General features: G+C 39.1%; 1 protein-coding gene and 1 pseudogene across 5 annotated transcripts in view; both read left to right on the top strand.

Moving 5' to 3' along the window:
- Positions 1-21,687, top strand: part of IFT74 (intraflagellar transport 74) — a 113,607-nt gene extending 91,920 nt beyond the window's left edge. For 3 of the 4 annotated variants that reach the window (XM_080667996.1, XM_080667995.1, XM_080667994.1), the window contains 4 exons: positions 8,746-8,909; positions 9,653-9,778; positions 14,682-14,742; positions 19,913-20,783. In XM_080667996.1, the coding sequence (XP_080524122.1) occupies positions 8,746-8,909; positions 9,653-9,778; positions 14,682-14,742; positions 19,913-20,031 (470 nt within the window). In that variant the 3' untranslated portion in view covers positions 20,032-20,783. Of the gene's footprint in view, positions 1-8,745; positions 8,910-9,652; positions 9,779-14,681; positions 14,743-19,912 lie in introns of all 4 variants that reach the window. The other variant, XM_080667993.1, reaches the window with a different exon arrangement.
- Positions 21,688-22,111: 424 nt separating this feature from the next.
- Positions 22,112-23,032, top strand: LOC308248050 (ubiquitin-conjugating enzyme E2 variant 1-like; annotated as a pseudogene). Its single transcript has one exon. The product of its transcript is annotated as a ubiquitin-conjugating enzyme E2 variant 1-like (transcript).
- Positions 23,033-23,264: the final 232 nt, after the last annotated feature.

Below are 23,264 nucleotides of genomic sequence, written 5' to 3'. Positions count from 1 at the left end.
CCTAATGTGTTCCCTCAGGCTGATGCCGTATGGAGGGGAGTGCTCAACTGGGAAAGATGTCATCTGTGGGAATTGTGGGACATGGACTCAGCACAGGGACCTTGGCAGCTGTCCTCAGGCCCTTTCCCTGTATGACTCTATTCTGCTCTGAGCCACTGTTTCTCTGCCAGAACTTGGGATGAGTGCCTGCAACTGAGATTTTGTGTGCTCACCCTTTGAAAGGGCACTTGGTTTTCTACCAGAACCCTGTCTCTTCCTGGCAGACAGAATTCCCACTGATTTTCACAGCCAGATGTAATGTGGGCACCTGTTTTCGGCTCTGGTACTCCAGGCTTGGGAGCCCAGCATGGGGTTGAGACCCCTCACTTCTCATAAAGTACTTTTGCAGCTGAGAGGTCCCTGTGGATTCTCTACTGCCACATTTGGGTGCAGGTCTAGCACCTTTTTGTGTCTCCACCCTTCCTTTTACTCTGGATGTGGCTTCTTCTGTAATCCTTGGTTATAAGACTTCTGTTCAGCTAGTCTTCATTTGGTTATTCAGGTTGATTTTTTTATGTAGTTTAGTTGTCTATTGCACTTGGTCCTGGGAGGAGGTGAGTGTACCTTTCCCCTACTCCACCGCTATCTTGTATCCCTGCCATCTCTGTGTCTTCTGTGGGGAGGTACCTTATGCCCTTATGCCCATTTCATATTGTGTTGTTTGTTTTCTCATTGTTAAGGATTAAGAGTATATATATGTGTGTGTGTGTGTATGTTTGGATACCAGTAGAGGACCTATGTTCTCTGCTTAGGGGTTCCCATTTCTGGACAGACAAGCAGTATGTTGCTGACTGTGGCCCATCATGGCAGCCTCATTCATGGACTCCACCTGACCTGACTTTGAATGAGATGACAACTCTCTCTCTCCTCCCCACAGAGCAGAGCCCCACTCTATTTAAATTTTTTTTTTTTTAGATATCTCCTCTAGAAGATAAGAGATTTGTAAGACCCACTGCACAGGTGATTATCATGAGTAGCTTAGTGGCTATCTCTCAGGTTCTGCCTCTCTAAGTTTGTCTCTCTCTGTCACATGCAGACTCAGTCTTACATATGTGTATGCCTGCCTACTGAAATCACGTTTATGTGGTCTAACAGTTCAGATCCTGGACAGTTGGTCTATGTGTTTCATGTAAGAGGACCCATGAGGGAGCCCTTGTATATTGTTGGTAGGAATACAGACTGGTGCAGCCACTGTAGAAAACAGTGTGTAATTTCCTCAAAAAATTAAAATTGAAACTGCCTCATGACCCAACGAGTCTACTTCTTGGAATATATACAAAGAAACCTGAAATATTAATTTGAAAGAATATATGCACCCCTATGTTTATTGCAGTGTTATTTACAGTGGCCAAGATTTGGACGCAGCTCAAGTGCATATCAGTAGATGAGTGGATAAAAAAGCTGTGGTACATTTACACAATGGAATACTACTGGGCTTTAAAAAAGAAGAAAATCTTATCTTTTGTAACAGTGTGATGGACCTGGAGAATATTATGCTAACTGAAATAAGCCAGTCTGAGAAAGACAAATACCATATGGTTTCACTCATATGTGGAATCTAATGAACAAAATAAACATAATAGAAACCATACTGATAGATACAGAGAACAGACAGCTGTCAGAGGGGTGGGTGGTTGGGTGCTGGATGTAAAAGGTGAAAGTATTATGTAAAAAAAAACAACCCACCTCATAAACACAACAGTATGGTGATTACAGATTACCAGCGGGAAAGGGGTTGAGGGGATGTAGAAGAGACTAAAGGGGGATTATATGGTGATGGAAGGAGACTTGACTTTGGATGGTGAACACAAAATACAATATACTGGTGATGTATTGTAGAATTGTACATTTGAAACATATTATTAACCAATGTCACCGTAATAAATTCAATAAATTTTTTTAAAGTTTGAGAAACACTGGTGTATTGCATGAGTAAAGAGGCAAGGTATCTGACAGCAATCATTTTTATTTATATTTTTGGAAAGGAAACTCCAGGGAATAAACAAATGCACTGATGGCAGAATATTTGAGAAACATTTCCCCAGGTCAAAGTGGTTCCTTCTGAGATTTTGCCACTGTGTACACACTGCTTGGTAAACTTTGCAACTTCATAGCATATCAGAAGGAACTAGTCTGCATCCTCTTCCTGTCTCTTCCCTGGGAGAAGCCTTTAGCTTTTCATGGGGACTTGCTGTTACAGGAAGATAAACTTTACTATACCAACCACCATTTTCTCCCTTTTGCTAGGAAAAGCAGTTTGTGTACCTCCTAAATATTTCCTTAATGTATCTTCAAATTAAACTTGTAGTTAGATTTGCAGAACTGTTTTCACCCAACAGTCAAAATATACAAGCTAAGTACATTTCCTATTCAGAGTATTGAAACCATAAGCTTAAGTGACTTTTTTAGCACTTTAATTCTCGTCTGAACTCTTTTTGACCTTAGAGATATGAAACCAACTAAACAAAACTCTGTCAACAACATTTAAATCCATATACATATATATGTTTTTTAGTAACATGTGCCAATATGGTTGAGTCTTACTAGTAAGACTCTTAAAGCAACAAAAAAATGTTTAATCTTAGTTATACCAACTTAAAATAAATTCGGTTGCTAAGAGCTTTCTTTCTTAAATCAATATCTTTTGAAGCATTTTTTTTTTTTTACTATTTGATATTTTAAACTCTGTGTGATAATTGTTACACTTGTGATTCGAGTCACCCAATTTTTGAACTTGACATTTGTATTATAATGTCACCTTCCTGATATATTTTTAATCAAATAATCTTTTTGGTTTATTAGATAGAAGGGAAAGGTTTACATTTGATTTTTTAGTTAGAGAATCTATACAGATAATAAAACTAATTGCAAGTAAATTTTGGTAAACCTTATATGAAGAAACGGACTAACTTAATCATTGTGTGCCTACATATTAGGGAGACATAGAAGGAGACTGAGTGCCAGGCATACCTTGTTTTATTGTGCTTTGTTTTACTGCACTTCACAGATACTGTGTTTTTATCAACATCTAGGCAAGATCCTCGACCAACACAATGATTACAACTCACTGAAGATACAGATGATGGTTAGCTTTTTTTAGTAATAAAATATTTTTAGTTGAGGTATGAACATTGTTTTTTAAGATATAATGCTAATGCACACTTAATAGACTAGAGTATAGTATAAACATAACTTTTATCTGTCCTGGGAAACCAAAAAAATTGTGTAACTCACTTTATTGTGATATTTGCTTTATTGCAGTGGTCTGGAACCAAACATGTAATATCTCCAAGGTATGCCTGTATAAACTCTACCCAGATTTTGATCTGACTGTTGAGCTATGTATGCACTGGGTAGACTTTAGGAGACTTAGGAAAAAGCAGCAGCTAGAAGTTGACATACCTGATATGGAGATTTCAGATGCTGTCCGTTCCAAAGGAGAAAAGTTAAGAGTTTTAGTTCAGTGAACTTTATTGCTTATTTATGATACAAGTCATTCTTGAAAGGAGCAGTAGAGTTTCTACAACATGTCATTTAAAATGTCCATTATGTTATAAAAACTTACTAAACATGTGAAGAAATAGAAAAATGTGAGTTAAGGGAAAAGCAGTCACTATACATCGAACCTGAGATAATCCAAATGTTGAAACAAAAAGGACTTTTTATAAATATATTTAAAGACTTAAAGGAAAATAAAATAAGTGAACAGATAGAGAATCCCACAGAGAAATGAAATTAGAAAAAAAGAACCAAGTGAAAATTCTAGAATTGAAAATATAAGTAAGTGAATAAAAATCACTGATTGACCTTAACTGAAGACAGCAGAAAAAGAGTTGGTGAACTTGAAGATAAATCAATGGAAATTATCCAGTCTGAAGAAGAAATAAAAATGAATAGAGCCTAAATGATCTGTGGCACAATTTCAAACAATCTAACATAAATGTAATTGGTGTCCCAAACAGAAAGAGAGGAGAGACAGAGAATGGGAGAGAAAAGATGGATGAAGAAATAGTGTCTAAAAATTTCCCAAATTTGATGAAAAATTTAATTTTATAGATCTAAGAAGCTATTGAATCTCAAACAGGATTAATATAAAAATCCTTCACCTAAGCACATCATACTCAAACTGCTGAAATGCAAAAACAAACAAGAAACCAATGAAAGGAGTTAGAGTAATATATATGGGAACAATACATTGCATTACAAGATTAAACTTTATCATTAAACATTAATTTTAATTTTGAATTTTACTGTAAAAAAGTTATTTTAATATAAAAATATTTTATCCTGAAATCTATACATAATAAAAGGAAGATATTTACATTTGACTTTGACACTGTAAAAATATCATCATTATTTTTCTGAGGGCACTTGTATTCCTACTTTGAAATAGAGGAAAAGTGAAGGCAAAATATTCTAAGATGAAAATGTATTACTACTGTATACCTCTGTACAATAAGTAGTTATTGGATGTATAGGATTATTAACATGTGTAACAGCACACAAGAGAAAAGGAAATTGGCAAGGCATGTTTGAATTCAGATTTCTTCATCCGAATATGCAGGATAGGTATTTCATTTCCATATTAGTACCCATTTTTGAGTTAGCTCTAATCTGATTTTACTTGAATATAAGGAAAGCCAAACAAAGAATGATGCCTTGAGGAAAGAAGCATGAAGTAGCAAAATTGACCATGTGTTTGTTTTTCTCTTCCCATAGCTCAGTGTTGCTCATAGAAGCATCTTTTTTTTTCTTTTTTTTTTTTTTAACCATAAAGTAGTATTTGCTATCTTAAAAATGAACCTTTCACCCTGGCTGGTATGCTCAGTGATTAGAGTGTCGGCCCATGCACAGAAGTGTCAAGTGTTCAATTCCCGGTCAAGGGCATGTACCTGGTTTGCAGGTTTGATCCCCAGCCCCGGTCAGGGTGCATGTGGGAGGCAATCAGTTGATGTGTCTCTCTCACATCTATATTTCTTTCTCTCCTCCCCCCTGCCCCCTTCCACACTCTCTAGAAACCAATGGAATAAAATATTCTGAGGATTAACAAAACAAAAAAAATGAACCTTTGATAAAGATGATAATATAATTGAGCACCAAAGCCTTGACTGGTTGTGTGACCTTATGCAAACTACCTTTCTAAGCTTCAGTTTCTTCATATAACATTTACCTCCTAGGTCTATTATGAAAAGTAAATCAGATAGCAGGTAAAGCCAGGCACATTTTAGGGACTCCATAATACTGGTTCTCTCTTATACCCTTCTCTCCCTTTAAAAAGTGACTTTTAAAGTCAGAATCAAAAAGTTAAGTTTTTGAAATATAGAAGGTAGGTATGATATAATTTTATTAGAATCAAATATTTTTTTAAATATTTTCTGATTATAAATGTAGCTCATATTATAGAGGATTTGGGAGATACAGAAAAGCATAAATAAAATAAAAAATATTTCTAATCTCATTATCAATAGTTTATTACTATTAGAAATTTGGTATTTATCTTTCCAGTCTTTTTTCTATATTTTATCCCTCTTCAAAAACAGAAAAAGCCTTTCCCAAGTGTTCTCTGCCCAGCTACCATCACTCCCTTTCACAGGTTTCACAGCCAGAATTCATTAAGCCTTCCTCTCACTCTTGGACCTGTTTCTTTCTAAGAAATTTATTCTCAACAGATAGATCAAGGTCTTCCCAGTCAGTAAGTCCAACACATACTTTGCAGCCTTTTCTTTTTTAAATCTCTTAAGTAGTATTATGTACTACAAACCACTTCTTCGTGAAATGTCTTTCTCCTAAAGCTTCTGATTTTCCTCTTCTTTGGTCATTTCTTATTCTTCTTTATAGGATTCTTCATGTCAATTTATTTGTATAAGTTCGTCATGAATCCTTTTCTCTTAATGATTTCAACCATTCCCATCGCTTCAGTTATCTCTATGTTGATGATTTCAAAATCTGTGTCTTCAGACTTCAACAGGCCTATACATCAACATCTTACTTCTTGGATGTTTCTGTGGTATCCCAAATGCAATATATTTTAAATTGACTTCAACTCATCATTTCACTCCATTCCCCAAACAAAAGTTTGTGCCTCTTCTCTGCCTATTCCACCATCCATTCATTTATTCAAGTTGAATTGAATTCTGAATTGATCCTTGCTCAACCACTGTGTCCAATTATTTCATTAATCCCAAATACCTACTATGTCTTGAGTCCCTTGAGATCTCTCCTGCATTATTTCCTCATTTCCATCTGCTATAACTGTATATTTCAGATATGTAGTCCTATGCTTTGTTCATTGCTGTCTTCTCCAGGCCTAGAAGTTTGCCTGGCACATAAAAAGCATTTAATATTGTTTAATAAAAAATTCCCAATCTTACACCAAGTCTAAGATTTCTTGCCTAGATTGCTGGACCAACACTTAACCAGTTGTTCTGTACATAGTTACGTTATTCTAATTGTCCACATTGCAAGCAGAATTAACTTTCTAAAATTTAATTATGCCACACTCTGATTTAAAACTCATTGATGATTTGTCCTCCAAGCCCAGAGTCCTAGTGCCCTATCTTAACTTAAAAACCCCTTCTGGAACTGAAATCCATCTAATTTTTCAGTTTTATCTCCTACCATCACCCCCTTTAAACTCTTGAGTTCTAGTTACATGGAACTTTATTATTTACTCGAAGATACCATGCTTTCTTACCTCTGGACATTGCACACGTGTTGATTGTTTTCTCTGGAACACTTTTACTTTCTCTTTTGTTTGGTTGATTCCCAATCCTTAAGGCCTCAGTTAAAAAGGATGGTTTTTGGAGAATTCTTTATTACTACTTTTTATTTATTTATTTCTTTATTTTTGTCAACCCTCACCCAAGGATATTTTTTCCTTTTTTTTTTTTTTTTTTTTTTAGAAAGAGTGAAAAGGTCGGGGAAGGGGGAGAAAGAGAGAGAAACATCTAGGTGAGAGAGACACATTGATTGGTTAACTCCCACATGTGCCCCTGACTGGGCTGGGGGTTGGTTGAACCTGCAACCCAGGTACATGCCCTTGACCAGGAATCAAACCTGTGACCCTTCGATCAAGGGCTAGTGCTCTAACCAGTGAGCAACCATCCAGGGCTTGGAGAGCTCTTTTGACTATGCTCTTATGGTACCCTGTATTACTCTCTACAGAAGTCTCCCTTTATCTGTAATTTTGCTTTCCATGATTCTGGTTACCTGGGGTAAACTGTGGTCCAAAATATTAAATGAAAAATTCCATAAATAAACAATTCTTATGTTTTAAATTTCACACCCTTCTGAGAGTGTGATGAAATCTTGCACTATCCTTCATCTGGCCTGGGACATGAATCATCCCTTTGTCCAGCATATTCACCCTGTATTATCCTACCTGCTCGCTAGTCATTTATTAGCCATTTCATTATCAGATCAACTGTCTTGGTATGGCAATGCTCATGTTCAAATAAACCTTATTTTATTGTTATAAGCATTCTATTTTATTATTAGTTTTTGTTTATAACTTAAATTCTAAAATTAATTTATAAATTAAACTTTATCATAGGTATGTATGTATGTGTGAGAAATAAAACATAGTATATGTAGGTTTCAGTATTATCCGAGGTTTCAGTATATACCCACAGGAAGTCTTGGGATATATTCCCCACGGATAAGGAAGGACTCCTGTAGTTATCCAGTTTAATGTACATGCTTATTTTATTGCCTGGTTTTACTTCTAGAATGTAGCTCCTTGAGCACAAATAATGTCTCTATTTGATTTCCTCTATACCTCAGCAGCTGGCACATGATAGATGCTCAATGCTTTTGAAACAAAAAATGAGACACACACATGAACATATGTGCAGTCAATCCTTATTATTCATGGATTCTATATTTACGAATTTACCTACTCACTAAAATTAATTTGTAATTCCAAAATCAACACTTATAGCACTTTCATGGTCATTTGTGCACATGTGTAGACTGGTGAAAAATTTGAATTGCCTGACATGAGCATTTCAAATGGAGGCAAAATAAGGCAAGAACTTGCTGTAATTCTCATACTGTAAACCTGTCCTTTTGGTGGTATAGTTAGTGCCACTTTTCCCCACATTTTGTGCTTTTTGTGGTGATTTTGCTATTTAAAATGCCCCCCGCGCATAGTGCGTAAGTGTTGGCTAGTGTTCCTGAGCACAAGAAGGCCTGATGTGATATGCTTTATGGAGATAAGCTTTCTTCAGACATAAGTTGGCCTGATCCCTGTGGGGTCTGTCGGCCTAGCCTTTGGGGTTCGGGCCGAAGCCGGCTCTCTGACATCCCCTGAGGGGTCCCGGATTGCGAGAGGGCACAGGCCAGGCGGAGGGACCCCACTTGTGCACGAAACTGTGCACCGGGCCTCCAGTTTAAAATAATGACTCTTTATCCCATCTGTTATAATATTAAAAAAAGAACTGTCTCTTTTCCATGTTCATATGAACATGGAAACAGGTATAAGTAATACACATTTTATATCAGGTTACGTTGATTACCTGGGGGATGAGTATATTTTTTCTTAATTTATCTTTGTATTGTCTCACTGGTTGCAGTGAATATGTTTGTTTGTTTGTTTTTTTGCCAATACTCTTATAAAACATGATTTTTAATGGTTGCGTTGCATTTCCTTTTGTGAAAGGAATAAAGTTTTGACTAATTATGAACTTGAATTTTTCCATGTTTCAGACAGTCAACGTCTACAGTTGGATCTACAGAAAATGGAGCTTCTGGAAAGTAAGATGACTGAGGAGCAACATTCTCTAAAAAGCAAAATTAAACAAATGATGATTGATCTAGAGACATTTAATGATTTGCCAGCTTTAAAAGCTTCAGGTGAAGAAAAGAAAAAGGTAAACAGAGTATTACAAAATTATTCAAGTTGTTTTTTCTTTATCAAACCTAATATATATTATTTTCAGTTGATTATTTGATGTGTATTAAGAAAAAATAAAGATGTTTACACATATAGTAGGAGATTAGAGGGATTTAAGTTTTTTATTTTTAAATATATATTCTTACTGATTTCAGAGAAGAAGGGAGAGGAAGAGATAGAAACATCAATAATGAGAGAGAGTCATTTATCAGCTGTCTCCTGCACTCCCCCTACTGGGGATCAAGCCCGCAACCCGGGCATGTACCCTGACTGGGAATTGAACTGTGACTTCCTAGTTCATAGGTCAATGTTCAGTCACTAAGCCACACCAGCCTGGCTGGTATGATTTAAGTTTTAAACCAAAGGCACAAATTGAAAAACAAGGGATAGAGCATTTCAACAAATATGAACTTTGTTAAATGCAGATTTGATTATGATATTTCCCTGTTTAAGATTTGTCAGTGGCTTTTTATTGCATTTACATTAATATAAATTTGGTGGGGCAGGAATAGATATGGAAGCCTTAAGAGAGTTATTAAAATAGTTAATATTAATTTAGCTTGTTATAGTTCAAAGGATGTTTTTACAAATAGTTTGAGTAATTATAGCCTTGGTAGAATTTTGTCAGAATATCATTGAAAGTATTTGTCAAATTCAATTTATATTGACTTACTAGATATTGCTAAAGCCTGTTATTTACTTCTATTTGGATCTATCTAGAAATTACATCAGGAGAGAGCAGTATTATCAACCCGCAGAAATACCTTTAAGAAAATAACGGAGAAGCTAAACACAGAATATGAGACACTAAAAGCACACTTGCAAGAAAATGAGACACATTCTCAGGTAAAAAGAAAAAAACAAACTTTGCTATTAATTTTAATTGTAGAGTAACTGTCCTGTTCTCTTAATATTCTCACCTCAAAATGATCCTTTCCTTTTTCCCCCATCTGTTTTATTTACCTTCCAAATGTTATGGCTTTGTAGATAGCCAGATAACCTCCACTCAGAGTGAATTTACTTCTGCTCTTCTGTCTTCTATAAACCTATATTGAAGGCCTTCTTTATGCTAGGCACTGTTCAGGGCACAGCCATTAGGATAATAGTTTTATTTTTATTTTTTCTATTGATTTCAGAGAGGAAGGGAAAGGGAGAGAGAGATAGAAACATCAATGATGAGAGAGAATCATTGATCAGTTGCCTCCTGCACATCCCATACTGGGGATCAAGCCCACAACCCAGGCATGTGCCCTGACCGAGAATTAAACTTTAACCTCCTGGTTCGTAGGTCAACGCTCAACCACTCAGCCTCACCAGCTGGTCAGGATAATAATTTAAAATTTTTTCAAAAGTAAAAGCATTTTTAATGCAGAAACTTTGCTAACTCATAAAATCTATAAAGAAAATAAAAGCTGATGACTAATATTCCACCATCCAGAAGAGGTAATTCTTGTCATTTTTGTGTGGGTCCTTCTAATCTATATGTATACTAGAGGCCCGGTGCACGAAATTCGTGCACGGAGCAGGGGTCCCTCAGCCCAGCCTGCACCCTCTCCAATCCGGGACCCCTCGGACATCCCTCTCATAATCCGGGACTGCTGGCTCCTAACCTCTTACCTGCCTGCCTGCCTGATCGCCCCTACCTGCCTCTGTCTGCCTGCCTAATTGCTCCTAACCCCTCTGCCTGCCAGCCTGATTGCCCCCTAACCCCTCTGCCTGCTGGCCTGATCACCCCTAACCACCTTTCCCTGCCGGCCTGATCGCCCCTAACCGCCCTCCCCTGCCAGCCTGATCACCTCTAACTGCTCCCCTGCCTGCCTGATCGCCCCTAACCACCTCTGCCTCAGCCCCCGCCACCGTGGCTTTGTCTGGCAGGAGGACTGGACGACTGGAAGATGTCCAGTCGACCTGGTCTAATTAGCATATTACCCTTTAATTAGTATAGATGTGTACATACACGTTATACATACATATATATGTACACGTTTATTTCTATATACTTATAGAAATGCTATCATTTTGTACATGTTATTTAGAAACTTATTTTTTATTTTTTAAATTAAATTTATTGGTGTGACATTGGTTAATAAAATTACATAGGTTTCAAGTATATAATTTTATGATATATCATCTGTATATTGTATTGTGTGCCCTCCACCCAAAGTTAAATCTTCTGTCACCATATATTTGACCCCCTTTACCCTTTATTACCCTCTACCCCTCTTCTCACTGGTAACCACCATGCTGTTGTCTGTGTCTATGAGGTTTTGTTTGTTTGTCTTATTTGTTCACTCATTGCTTTCAGTTCTTTATTCCACATTTGAGTGAAATCATATGGTTCTTGACTTTTTTCTCTCTGACTTATTTTGCTTAACATGATATTGTCAAGATCCATCCATGGTTCTCACAAATGGCAGTATTTCATTTTTTCTTATGGCTGAGTAGTATTCCATTGTCTATATGTACCACATCTTCTTTATCCAGTTAACTATTGAAGGATGATCCTTTGGTTGTTTCCATGTCTTGGCCACCATGAATAATGCTGCAGTGAACTTAGGGGTACATATATCTTTGCAAATAAATGTTTTCAAATTTTGGGGTTAGATACTCAGAAGAGGTGTTGCTGGGTCAAATGGTAACTGTATTCTTAATTGTTTGAGTAATCTCCATACTGTTTTCCATAGTGGCTGTACCAGTGTGCAGTCCCATCAGCAGTGAATGAGGGTTCCTTTTTCTCCACAACCTCTCCAATACTTGTTATTACTTGTTTTGTTGATAATAGCCATTTTAAAAGGTGTAAGGTAGTATCTCAAACCAAAAAAACTCCTGCATAGCAAAAGAAACCACCAACAAAACAAAAAGAGGACCAATCAAATGAGAGAAGATATTGGCAAACAATAGCTCTGACAAGGAGTTAATATTCAAAATATATAAAAAAACTCATCACCAAAAAAATCAAACAATCTAATTAAAAAATGAGCAGAGGACCTGAACAGACACCTCTCCCAAAAAGACATAAAAATGGCCAACAGATACATGAAAAGATGCTCAACATCAGTAACTTTTAGGGAAATGCAAATCAAAATTACAATGAGAAGTCATTTCACTCCAGTTTTTCATTATTAACTACTAGAGGCCTGGTGCATGAAATTTGTGCATGGGGGAGGGTGGTGGTCCCTAAGCCCGGCCTGCACCCTCTCGCAATCTGGGACCGCTGGCTCCTAACTGCTTGCCTGCCTGCCTACCTGATCACCCCTAACCACTCACCTGCCTGCCTGATTGCCCCTAACTGCTCACCTGCCTGCCTGATCACCCCTAACCACTCTGCTGCCTGCCTGATCACCCCTAACTGCTCACCTGCCTGCCTGATCGCCCCTAACCTCCTCTGCCTCGGCCCCCTTCACCGCAGTTTCATCTGGAAGGACGTCCGGAATGATGTCCAGAAGGTTGTTTGGCTGTCCAGTCTAATTAGCATATTATGCTTTTATTATTATAGATAAATACTTATTATCTATAGACATTTTTTAAAATGATTCTTTATATTTGACTACATGAATATAGCATAATTTACTAAACCAATTCTATATTATTGGACATTTAGGTTATTTCTAATTTTTATAACTACTCAAATAATGCTGTAAAGAGCAGTCTTATCCTTGAACTTCTTGATTTACATCTATGTAACTGTTTGCAACTATGATTTATTAATGCTAAATGCATTAAAATTTTTCTTCCTTTTCTTTATATAATAATGTGATCATGACAGATAATCATTAACATTTTGGTATAACGTTTTACAGACTTTTTCCTTTACAGTTATACACCCATATTAATTACATTGTTTTTACCAAAAAATGAAATCATTTTATGCATACAGTCTTTAAGCATTTATTTTCCTTTTTTATAATTTTTTATTGTTGAAAGTATTACATATGTCCCCTTTTCTCCCCCATTGACCCCCTCCAGCCTGCCTCACCCCCCGCCCCCCCTGCCCCAGGCCCTCACTGCCCCATTGTCTGTAAGACACACTGTACAGTATTCTTTTGTTGCCTTTTTTGAATCCCAAATAATCAGATCAAATCCTGATCTCTCTATCTATTACAGTATTTCATGGAAAACTAGTTCTTGACATCTATAAACAATATTACATCACAGACTATTTTTTGAATGAATTCCTATTATTTGAAATCATTTAAACATATTAATATTGGAACAACTGTAAAACTCATAGAAGAAAGCATAGATGACATTAGTCTTGACAAGGATTTTTTGATATGACACCGGAAGCACAAGCCACAAAGCAGAAATAAGTGACCTACATCAAACTAGAAAGCTTCTGTTCCTTTTGCAATCAACAAAATAAAAAAGCAACTTGTGGAATGGGAGAAAATATTTGCAAATCATATATCTGATAAGGGGTTAATATCTAGAATATATAAGGAACTTATACTAGATGTTTTAAATAAGTTGTAGAAAAAAAAACAGAATTGTGCTTCATGATAGACTTGGAGATTTAAAGGCAAATCTCAAATATAGATGTATAATATGGGAGGAATTTGACCATCTGGCACAGTGTTGCTTTATAGCATTATTCGTGTAGCACTTAAGAGATCTGCTGCTTTATAAGAAGGCCACTTCTTTGTGTAAAACAACGAGGGAAAAGTTTGGTATTTGACTTTACAAAAGGTTATTAGATTTATTGTCAGAAAGTGCTGACTGCTTCCTTAAGTCCACCATCACTTCAAGGTCCTGTCGAGGAGCTAGATCTGATTTAGTAGTGTTAACTCACAGCACATAAGGTTCACATAATTTATTAGTTATGATTCATCCTAATAACTAGATTTATCTCTTTGGAGGAAACAATAGGATGGATGCTACATTAAGTCTGAACTTATGCCCCGAAAATAAGTTTATCATGAGAGTATGAAGAAATGTTACTAAAGCTGCTTTAATTATTGGACTTTAAAAAACAATTATTACTTCTTGGAAATGTCTGGGCAGAATATTTTGTGTTTTATTTTTCAGAAGGCACTTTGCTTAGGAAAAAAACACACAAACTATGTGTGTCTTAAAAAAGAAAGACCGTAACCCAGAGTTACAAGGTTAATTAAATCAGAAAAACAATTTAATTCTATAACAGTAAAATTGTCTTCTGAGGAAGCAACCATCAATATAATATCCACATTAGCTTCCTGTTGATGCAGAAATTATTGTAACAGTGCCAGCATTTCACCAGCCCTCTTATAATCTTCACACTGCAGCTCTGCTCTTATCACAGCTTGTAGAACTAGACAGGAAGTGAGCCCTGGAAATAAGGAAGTCTTTCCTATATAGCTGAACCTTAGACAGTGTTAGAATATACGTTACATTTATGGCATTAGACTTCCAGATTTTAAGGAGACATTCCCATCATGTCTCGTTCTTTTTTAAGTTCTTTTAGGAAAGGTATAAATACTAAATTGTCTTTCGGTTGACATGTTCATTGGTATAATAAATATTTTAAATATATTCCTGCTAAAATAAACATAGACTAAACCTATTGTTGAAGGCAACATTGTATTTATTAATGTATTTACTATTATTTAATATTCCCTAAATTTCTTTTTTTGTCTACCATAGCTTTATCTCATGCAAAGAGTTGATAAGATTTAAAGTTGTGTTTTGTTTTTTTTTCTTATCCTCTTAAAAGTGTGTATAATAATTTTTGTGAATAGGGACGCTGGTTAACATTTTTATTTTGTGTTTTTAGCTTACAAATTTGGAAAGGAAGTGGCAACACCATGAACAAAATAATTTTGTGATGAAAGAATGTATCCTTTAAAAAGCTGCAAATGAAATTGATCTAGTGATTATTTTCTAGGAATTTATTTACAGACTGAAATGAAATAATTCAACGCACATTTTTTTCAGGTACCTAATATGTACAAAACACTGAGCTAAACTATGTGGGAATAGAGGAATAAAACTTAGTTTCCACTCTACAATAGTTAGGGTGTGTGTGTGTGTGTGTGTGTGTGTGTGTGTGTGTGTGTAGCAAAGTAACTTAAAGTCAGTGTGGCATAGTGACTAAGTATACAGGATATTGAGTCAGTAGATCTAATTTTAAATGCTATGGACTTTGGACAGTTTACTTAATTTGTTTAACCCTCAATTTTATCATCTCAAACATAGTTAATAGTTCCTCTCATAGAGTTGTTGGGAGAATTATATATACCCATATGTGTGTGTTGGGTGGGGTGTTTATCATTGTTTATACTGCTGTACTTGTATATCTGTGCAGCAAAGGAGATAAACTAAGTAGTCATATGAGACATTTGACCTTCAAGCTCATCTGTTTCAGCCAATTCAACTTCATCTTATTTCTACCAAAATGGTACCTATGTCCCTGCTTCTTGCTTATCTTTCTGAATGCCTATAAGAGGAAGCAGCTGCTGAGGACATGCATTGTAGAGTTGTAAGAAACATTTCCCCAAAGTAGTTTTCTATTCCCTGTCCCCTTTCAAGGACATCTCTGCTTGGAGGATTAGATCCTGACTCCATGCAGCATATGTTCTGCTATAGGACACTGCTCAGGGCAGCATGGACCACAGAGTACTTCCAAATGAGATGCATCAGGGGCTCTGTTCCCAGTGGCCATGCAACTTAGTTTTAAAGCAAAAGACTCCCATTCACAATATGCTGATGCACAGCACTCCAGTTTTGTGCAGCACCAAGTGAAGTCTGGAGACTGGACTGAAATTCTTTGTGATACTCTAGAGAACATGGTTGTTTTGAACATTTGATTGTTCTAAGACCAGAATTTGATTGAGATGCATAACATCCTATCTAATAAAAGAGTAATATGCAGATTGACCATCACTCCAACACACAAATGGCTGCCCCCATGTGGTCAAAGACCCTGCCCCCATGTGGACACAAGATGGCCACCACAAAATAGCCAGCAGGGGCGGGCAGTTGGGAGGGACCAGGCCTGCAAGGGAGGGCAGTTGGGGGCGATCAGGCCAGCAGGGGAGGGCAGTTAGGGGTGACCAGGCCTGCAGAGGAGGGAAGTTGGGGGTGACCGGGCCTGCAAGGAAGGGCAGTTGAGGGGGATCCAGGCCTGCAGGGGAGAGCAGTTAGGGGCAATCCAGCTGGCAGGGGAGTGGTTAGGGGCTGATCAGGCTGGCAGGCAGAAGCGGTTAGGGGCAATCAGGAAGGCAGGCAGGCGAGCAGTTGGGAGCCAGCAGTCCTGGATTGTGAGAGGGATGTCCGACTGCCCATTTAGGCCCGATCCCGGTGGGCAGTTGGACATCTCTTGAGGGATCCCTGATTGGAGAGGGTGCAGGCTGGGCTGAGGGACACCTCCCCCATGCACAAATTTTGTGCACCGGGCCTCTAGTTAACTATAAAAAAGCTTTCTATTTTAAGAGAACTTTTTTTTTTAAAATAAATCTTTATTCAGATTATTACAATTATTTCTCCTTTTTCCCCCCATAGCTCCCCTCCACCCATTTCCCACCCCACCTTCTGCCCTAACCTCCCCCCCACTGTCCTCATCCATAGGTGTATGATTTTTGTCCATTCTCTTCATGAACCCCCCATACCCCTTTCCCCCTGAGAATTATCAGTCCACTCCCTTTCTATGCCCCTGATTCTATTATATTCACCAGATTATTCTGCTCCTCAGGTTTTTAATTCACTTGATTTTTAGGTTCGCTTGTTGATAGATATGTATTTGTTGTTCGTAATTTTTCTCTTTACTTTTTTCTTCTTCCCCTTCTTTAAGAATACCTTTCAGCATTTCATATAATACTGGTTTGGTGGTGATGAACTCCTTCAGCTTTTTCTTATCTGTGAAGCTCTTTATCTGCCCTTCAATTCTGAATGATAGCTTTGCTGGGTAGAGTAATCTTGGTTGTAGGTTCTTGCTATTCATCACATTGAAAATTTCTTGCCACTCCCGTCTGGCCTGCATAGTTTCTGTTGAGAAGTCAGCTGACAGTCGTATGGGTGCTCCCTTGTAGGTAATTAACTGTTTTTCTCTTGCTGCTTTTAATATTCTCTCTTTGTCTTTTGCTCTTGGCATTTTAATTATGATGTGTCTTGGTGTGGTCCTCTTTGGATTCCTTTTGTTTGGGGTTCTGTGGGCTTCCTGGACTTGTAAGTCTATTTCTTTCACCAGGTGGGGGAAGTTTTCGGTGATTATTTCTTCAAATAGGTTTTCAGTATCTTGCTCTCTCTCTTCTTCTGGCACCCCCATAATTCTGATGTTGGTACGCTTGAAGTTGTCCCAGAGTCTTCTTACATTATCTTCAACTTTTTGGATTTTTTTTTTTTGCTTTTTGCTTTTTCGGTTGAGTGTTTTTTGCTTCTTTGTATTTCAATTCTTTGACTTGATTCTTGTGTTCCTCTATTCTGTTTCTGGGTCTCTGTATAATATTTTTTATTTCAGTCAGTGTATGTTTAATTTCTAGTTGGTCCTTTTTCATATCTTCGAGGGTCTCGTTATATTTATCGGCCTTTTCTAGGATATTCTTAAAAAGTCTTATAACCGTGGTTTTGAATTCTATATCCAGTCGTTTGTTTTCCTCCATTTCTTTCGTTTGTGATCTGATTCTTTGACCCCGCATTTTCACTCATTCCCTGAGTTGGTAAGGTAGATATTTGTGCTAGGTTTCCAATATGGCCCAGTGGGTCTGCTTCCCCAGTTAACCTGAGGTGGACACTCTTGGTGCACCCCTTTGTGGACTGTGTGTACAGCCTTGTTGTAATTAAGTCTTTATTGTTGTTGGTATCACTGGGAAGAATTGACCTCCAGGCCAGTTGGCTGTAAGGATCAGCTGTGTCTATGCTGGGAGAAGTTCGGTGCTGGAGACAGCCTTATAGGATTAGACTTGCCAAATTGCAATAGCCTCTGTGCTCAGCTTGGATGGGGTGGAGTCTCAGTCTTGGCTTCCTGTCAGCCTTGCCCTTGCGCGCATGTGCGCTTTCAGTCCTCCACCTTCCCCAGCTCGAGTCTCCGCCTGAGAGTCCAGACTCCCCCCACAAGAGCGTGGGTCCCCAGGGGCTCGCCTGGAACTGGGGTTCACTGCAGTCAGAACTGGGGCTCAGTGCCGTCAGGAGCCTCTGACTCCCTTCCACTAGGGAAAGCCTGTGGCAACCTCCGCAGCCTTTGTGCGCACTGGCGCGAGCGCGCTTTCAGTCCTCCGCCTTCCCCGGCTCCCGAGTCTCCGCCCGAGAGTCCAGACTCCCCCCACAAGAGCGTGGGTCCCCAGGGGCTCGCCTGGAACTGGGGTTCACTGCAGTCAGAACTGGGGCTCAGTGCAGTCAGGATCCTCTGACTCCCTTCCACTAGGGAAAGCCTGTGGCAACCTCCGCAGCCTTTGTGCGCACTGGCCCGCATGCGCCTTCAGACTTCTGCCTTTCCCAGCTCGAGTCTCCGCCCGAGAGTCCAGACTCCCCCCGTAAGAGCGTGGGTCCCCAGGGGTTCGCCTGGAACTGGGGTTCAGTGCAGTCAGAACTGGGGTTCAATGCGGTCGGAGGCTTCCTTCCCCCTTCCGCCAGAGAAAGTCAGCCAGGCTCTCAACCGCCCTTCCTCTCTGCGCGCACAAAGCCCCTTTGCCGTACCTCCAATTCTCTGTGAGTTTTTCTCTTTCCTTCTAGTTGTAGAATTTTCACTCAGCCAGCTTTCCTGTGGTTCTGGATGGTGTCCGTTCTGTCTTTTAGTTGTAGTTTTGAAATTGTTGTGCGAGGCAGCAGTTTAGGTGTTTATCTATGCCGCCATCTTGGTTTCTCCCCCTAAGAGAACTTTTTTGAAACCAGTTCTGCTTGGCCTTTTAAGTTTCAATTGAAGCTTAATTTGTTTAATATATGTTTTTTAAAAAATAGCTTAATTGTGCTTTTCCTGTCCCATCTTCATTTATCAATAAGGAAAATACTAGTATTATTTGGTTCCTTTCTGACCCACAATTATATTACTACTAGAGGCCTGGTGCACGAAAATTGTGCACTGGGCGGGGGGAGGGGAGGTTGTCCCTCAGCCCAGCCTGCACCCTTTCCAATCTGGGACCCTTCACAATCTAGGACTGCTGGCTCCCAACCACTCGCCTGCCTGCCTGTCTGATTACCCCTAACCGCTTCTGCCTGCCAGCCTGATCACCCCCTAACCACTCCCCTGCCAGCCTGATGGACGTCTAACTGCTCCCCTGCCGGCCTGATTGCCCCTAACTGCCCTCCCCTGCAGGCCTGGTCACCTCCAACTGCCCTCCCCTGCCAGACTGGTCACCCCCAACTGCCCTTCCCTGCAGGCTTGGTCCCCCCCAATTTCCCTCCCCTGCCAGCCTGGTCACCCCCAACTGCCCTCCCCTGCAGGCCTGATCGCCCACAACTGCCCTCCCCTGCCAGCCATCTTGTGGTGGCCATCTTGTGATGACATGGTGGCGGCCATCTTGTGACCACATGGGGGTGGCCATCTTGTGCAAGGGCGTGATGGTCAATTTGCATATTATCTCTTTATTATATAGGACTAGAGGCCCGGTACAAGAAATTTGTGCACTGGGGTGGGGGGAGGTTGTCCCTCAGACTGGCTTGTGCCCTCTTGCAATCTGGGATGTCTGACTGCGGTTTAGGCCCCCGAAGGGTCCCGGATTGCGAAAGGGATGTAGCAGTGCGCCAAGTGGCAGGCGGCCAGGGAGGAGCTGCACTACTCGTGCACCTGCTGCTGCCACTCAGTAGTGCTGCTGCGAAGTCAGGAGAGGCTCCTGCCACCGCAGCTGCACTTGCCAGCTGTGAGCCCGGCTTCTGGCTGAGCAGCGCTCCCCTGTGGGAGTGCACTGACCACCAGGGGGCAGCTTCTGCATTGAGCGTCTGCCCCCTCGTGGTCAGTGCGCATCATAGTGACTGGTCAACTGGTTGTTCCAGTCGTTCTGCCGTAACGGTCGCTTAGGCTCTTATATATATAGATTTTTATTGGTAGTGTTCCCCCTTAACTCATGTAATTAGTCATAGCAACCAAGAGTCAAGAGAGTGATTACCAGACAGTTATGAAGAATGTGAACAAGCAGATTGCAGAGTACAATAAAACCATCATGGATGCTCTGCGTAGCATGAGCAGAAACTGAGTCTGAACCAACTGCACGTCTCTACAGAAGTATCCTGTTGCTATTAAACTTTAAACAAGCTGACTGAAAAATAAAAAAGCTTACCCTTGAAGATCTTACCTAAGATGTTTGAATGCTATACTTTTTGTGGCCTCTTTGAAGAGTGATGTTTTAAATAGTATAATAGTTCAGTAAACAGTTTGCATTTAAAAAGTATCATCTCTGTCCTGTCCAGTAGCTTGGTTAGAGCATCGTCCCCATACACCAAAGTTGTGGGTTCGATCTCAAGTCAGGGCACTTGCAAGAAGCAACTATTGAATGCATGGATAAGAAAAAAATTGATGTCTCTTCTCCCCTCTCTCAAATCAATCAATAAAAAATTTTTAAAAGGATCTTCTTTTATGATATTGTTGTTTTGTGTGGGTGATGAGATAAACTAAAAGTGGTTATTGAGAGTCATTTAGATGGTATAATCCATCTTTGGCAGCAATTTTCAACCATCTTTTTCATCTCATGGCACACAAACTAATTACTAAAATTCTGTGGCACACCAAAAAAAACCAAAAACATTATTTTGCTGATCTGACAAAAAATAGATATAATTTGATTGAATTACAGAAAAATAATAATGGTAATTACCTAACCTTTTTGCTTCAAACTGACTTTTTAAAAAATCAGATGCCTATACTTGTATATAAGGATTTCTTTTTTGTTGTTAAGTTTAATTAACTAATTAATTATTTTATTGTTTAAAGTATTACAAATAGTAGTACATATGTCTCCTTTTTTTTTCCCCATTGACCTCCCCCTGGCCTCATCTACTCCCCTCCCCACCCCCCCACCCTGGCACATGCAGGAATTAACCAGTCAGGTACAAACTTATGCAACCTGACCAATAAGATACAACTCTTATATAACCTATATATTTATGGTTTAAGACAGGGCATGCACACCTGATGGCTAGTGTTGTGTTGGCTGTTGCTATTTTTTTATTTCACAATCTAAGGGAAAAGAAGTCAGTGCCCCTGACTAAATAGTCAGGTATTGCATGTTTTAAAAATTCTTGCAGCTCACCAGCTAAACATTGCTGATCTATGGCAGTAAATGATATCTTTTCATGTGTCAACTCTAGAGGGATGCATGGAGTGTGATTCTGATTCAGCACTTATATCAACCTTGTCAATTTTTGCTTCTAGAAAAAGATGGTAAAATTAGAAAGAGGTGTTTAGCTTTGAGCAGTGCTTAAATAGAGTATATTTGATGTGTTTTAAGGCATATAAAGGCACAGGTAAATGTATAACACATATTCTTTATAAATCAGTTATTCCTAAAGATTTGAAATTTAAAACATTTAACCTCTGCACTTTAAATATATTTCCTTACATGTATATGTTGGGAAAATTATGAAGTTTAAAAGAAATACTGCACTTACAGTGTGCAGTTTTGGAATATAGCTGTTGCTGTTCATTTTTACCCTGGTATATGCATTTACCCTTTTGTGCAGTAGGAGAACTTAAGTAGATTAATTTTCAAACATTGCCAGAACATTTGAAAGGAAAAGTTGGAAGAGATGTAATTATTAAGTATGAATCCAGGATACATCATTGTAACTAAAGATGTATCTATCCTCTCTTGTGGGTAGGAATGAGTCACCTTGATCCTCATAAAATAGCCCTGAAAACTATCGTTTTCTGTTTCTTGTGTTCATCAGATTACTCTACTCAGTATTCCTAAAATGCAAGCATATTGGTGTCTTTAAAAAAAAAAGCCTTTATTGAGATATAATTTACATAATATAAAATTACCTATGCGTGTTACTTTCTTGAAGTAAAGTTAGCACATTAAATTATTCAACTTTAGTCTGTGTGAGTTGAGGTAGAGGGGTGAACATTGGTGAGTTTGGTTAACTCTGGATCACTAATGTGACTGAAGATTGTGGGCAGTGATAAGTCCATTAAGGTGGCATTCCTAAAATGTGTTCCTCAGATCCTGAATTACTCAGGTCACAATGGTTATTCTACCAAAGGATTCATGGTCGAAGTTTGAGAAACACTGTTTAAAAAAACAGGTAAATTGTTGGCCAGCCTTCCAGCAATGCAAGATGGCAACCACCACGGTCTGGGGAGTAAAAGTCCCTCGCAATTTTCGACTGTTGGAAGAACGCGAAGAAGGCCAGAAAGGACTAGGAGATGGTAGTTAGCTGGGGTCTAGATGAGGAAGACAGAACACTTACAAGTTGCATAGGGATGATCATTGGGCCTCCAAGAACAATTTATGAAAACCAAACATAAAGCCTTAAAATAGAGCATGGACCTAAATACCCAGAAGCATCCCCCCTTGTAAGATTTGTAACAAAAATTAATATGAATGGAGTTAATAGTTCCAGTGGAGTGGTGGACCAAGAGCCATATCAGTGCTAACGAAATGGCAGAATTCACGTAGCATCGAAGTTGTCCTTCAGGGGCTTCGGTGCCTAATGATGTCTAAAGAAAATATGAAACTCCCTCAGCCACCCGAAGGACAGTGTTACAGCAATTAATCAACAAGAAAACCACAGGCCCACTCTCCCCCATTCCATCTGAGCAGTCTTCATTTTCCACAGCAGTAAATGTTCTAGATACGTCTTGTAGACATCAAAGTGTAGTGCCCATTCAAAGGCAGTTGATGTTAAGATACTGTAAATGATACTAATTTTTGTCCTTTTGAAATATGTAAGTTGTACTATAAGAAATCGCCCTGTCAAGTGTAACCACGGTTCACAGAGTTGAACTTCTGGGATCAAGAAAGTACTGTATATTTAAATCAATTCCCATCATAACATGTGGGGCACATCTAGCTCAACTGTGAAAAGACAATCACCTTGCTGCTGATTATATGGCCTGGGGCTCTGTCTTCTCCCTCTCCCCCCCACCCCCACTTCCTCCCTGCAACAGCTTTCTAGCTTGGGGTGGCTTGTTAGAGTATATGTGAAGGTTTCAGGTCACTGCCTATGGGACTACTGCTGGGTGTGGGGGTACTTCATTTGCACCCCCGGTTTCTTAATTTTTAAGTCTTAAATTATGCCCTCCCACTTCCAAGCCATCATCCTTTCCCCACTCTCTACTACCATCTTGGCCAAAGCATCCATTGTAACCCCCTCTGCTCCCCTTAGAAAATTCAGGGCTTTCCCGTGTCCTTCCCTCCCCCACCCCCCTTTATATCACAGGGTGCTGCTTTCTCCTTCCCCCTCCTCAAGTCCCTTTCTTGGACCATCA

This window comes from Plecotus auritus (genome assembly GCF_963455305.1).
Source record: "Plecotus auritus genome assembly, chromosome: 5".
Classification (NCBI taxonomy): Eukaryota; Metazoa; Chordata; class Mammalia; order Chiroptera; family Vespertilionidae; genus Plecotus; species Plecotus auritus.
The sequence above is the reverse complement of the archived record's forward strand: the minus strand, read 5'-3'. Positions and strand labels throughout refer to the sequence as shown.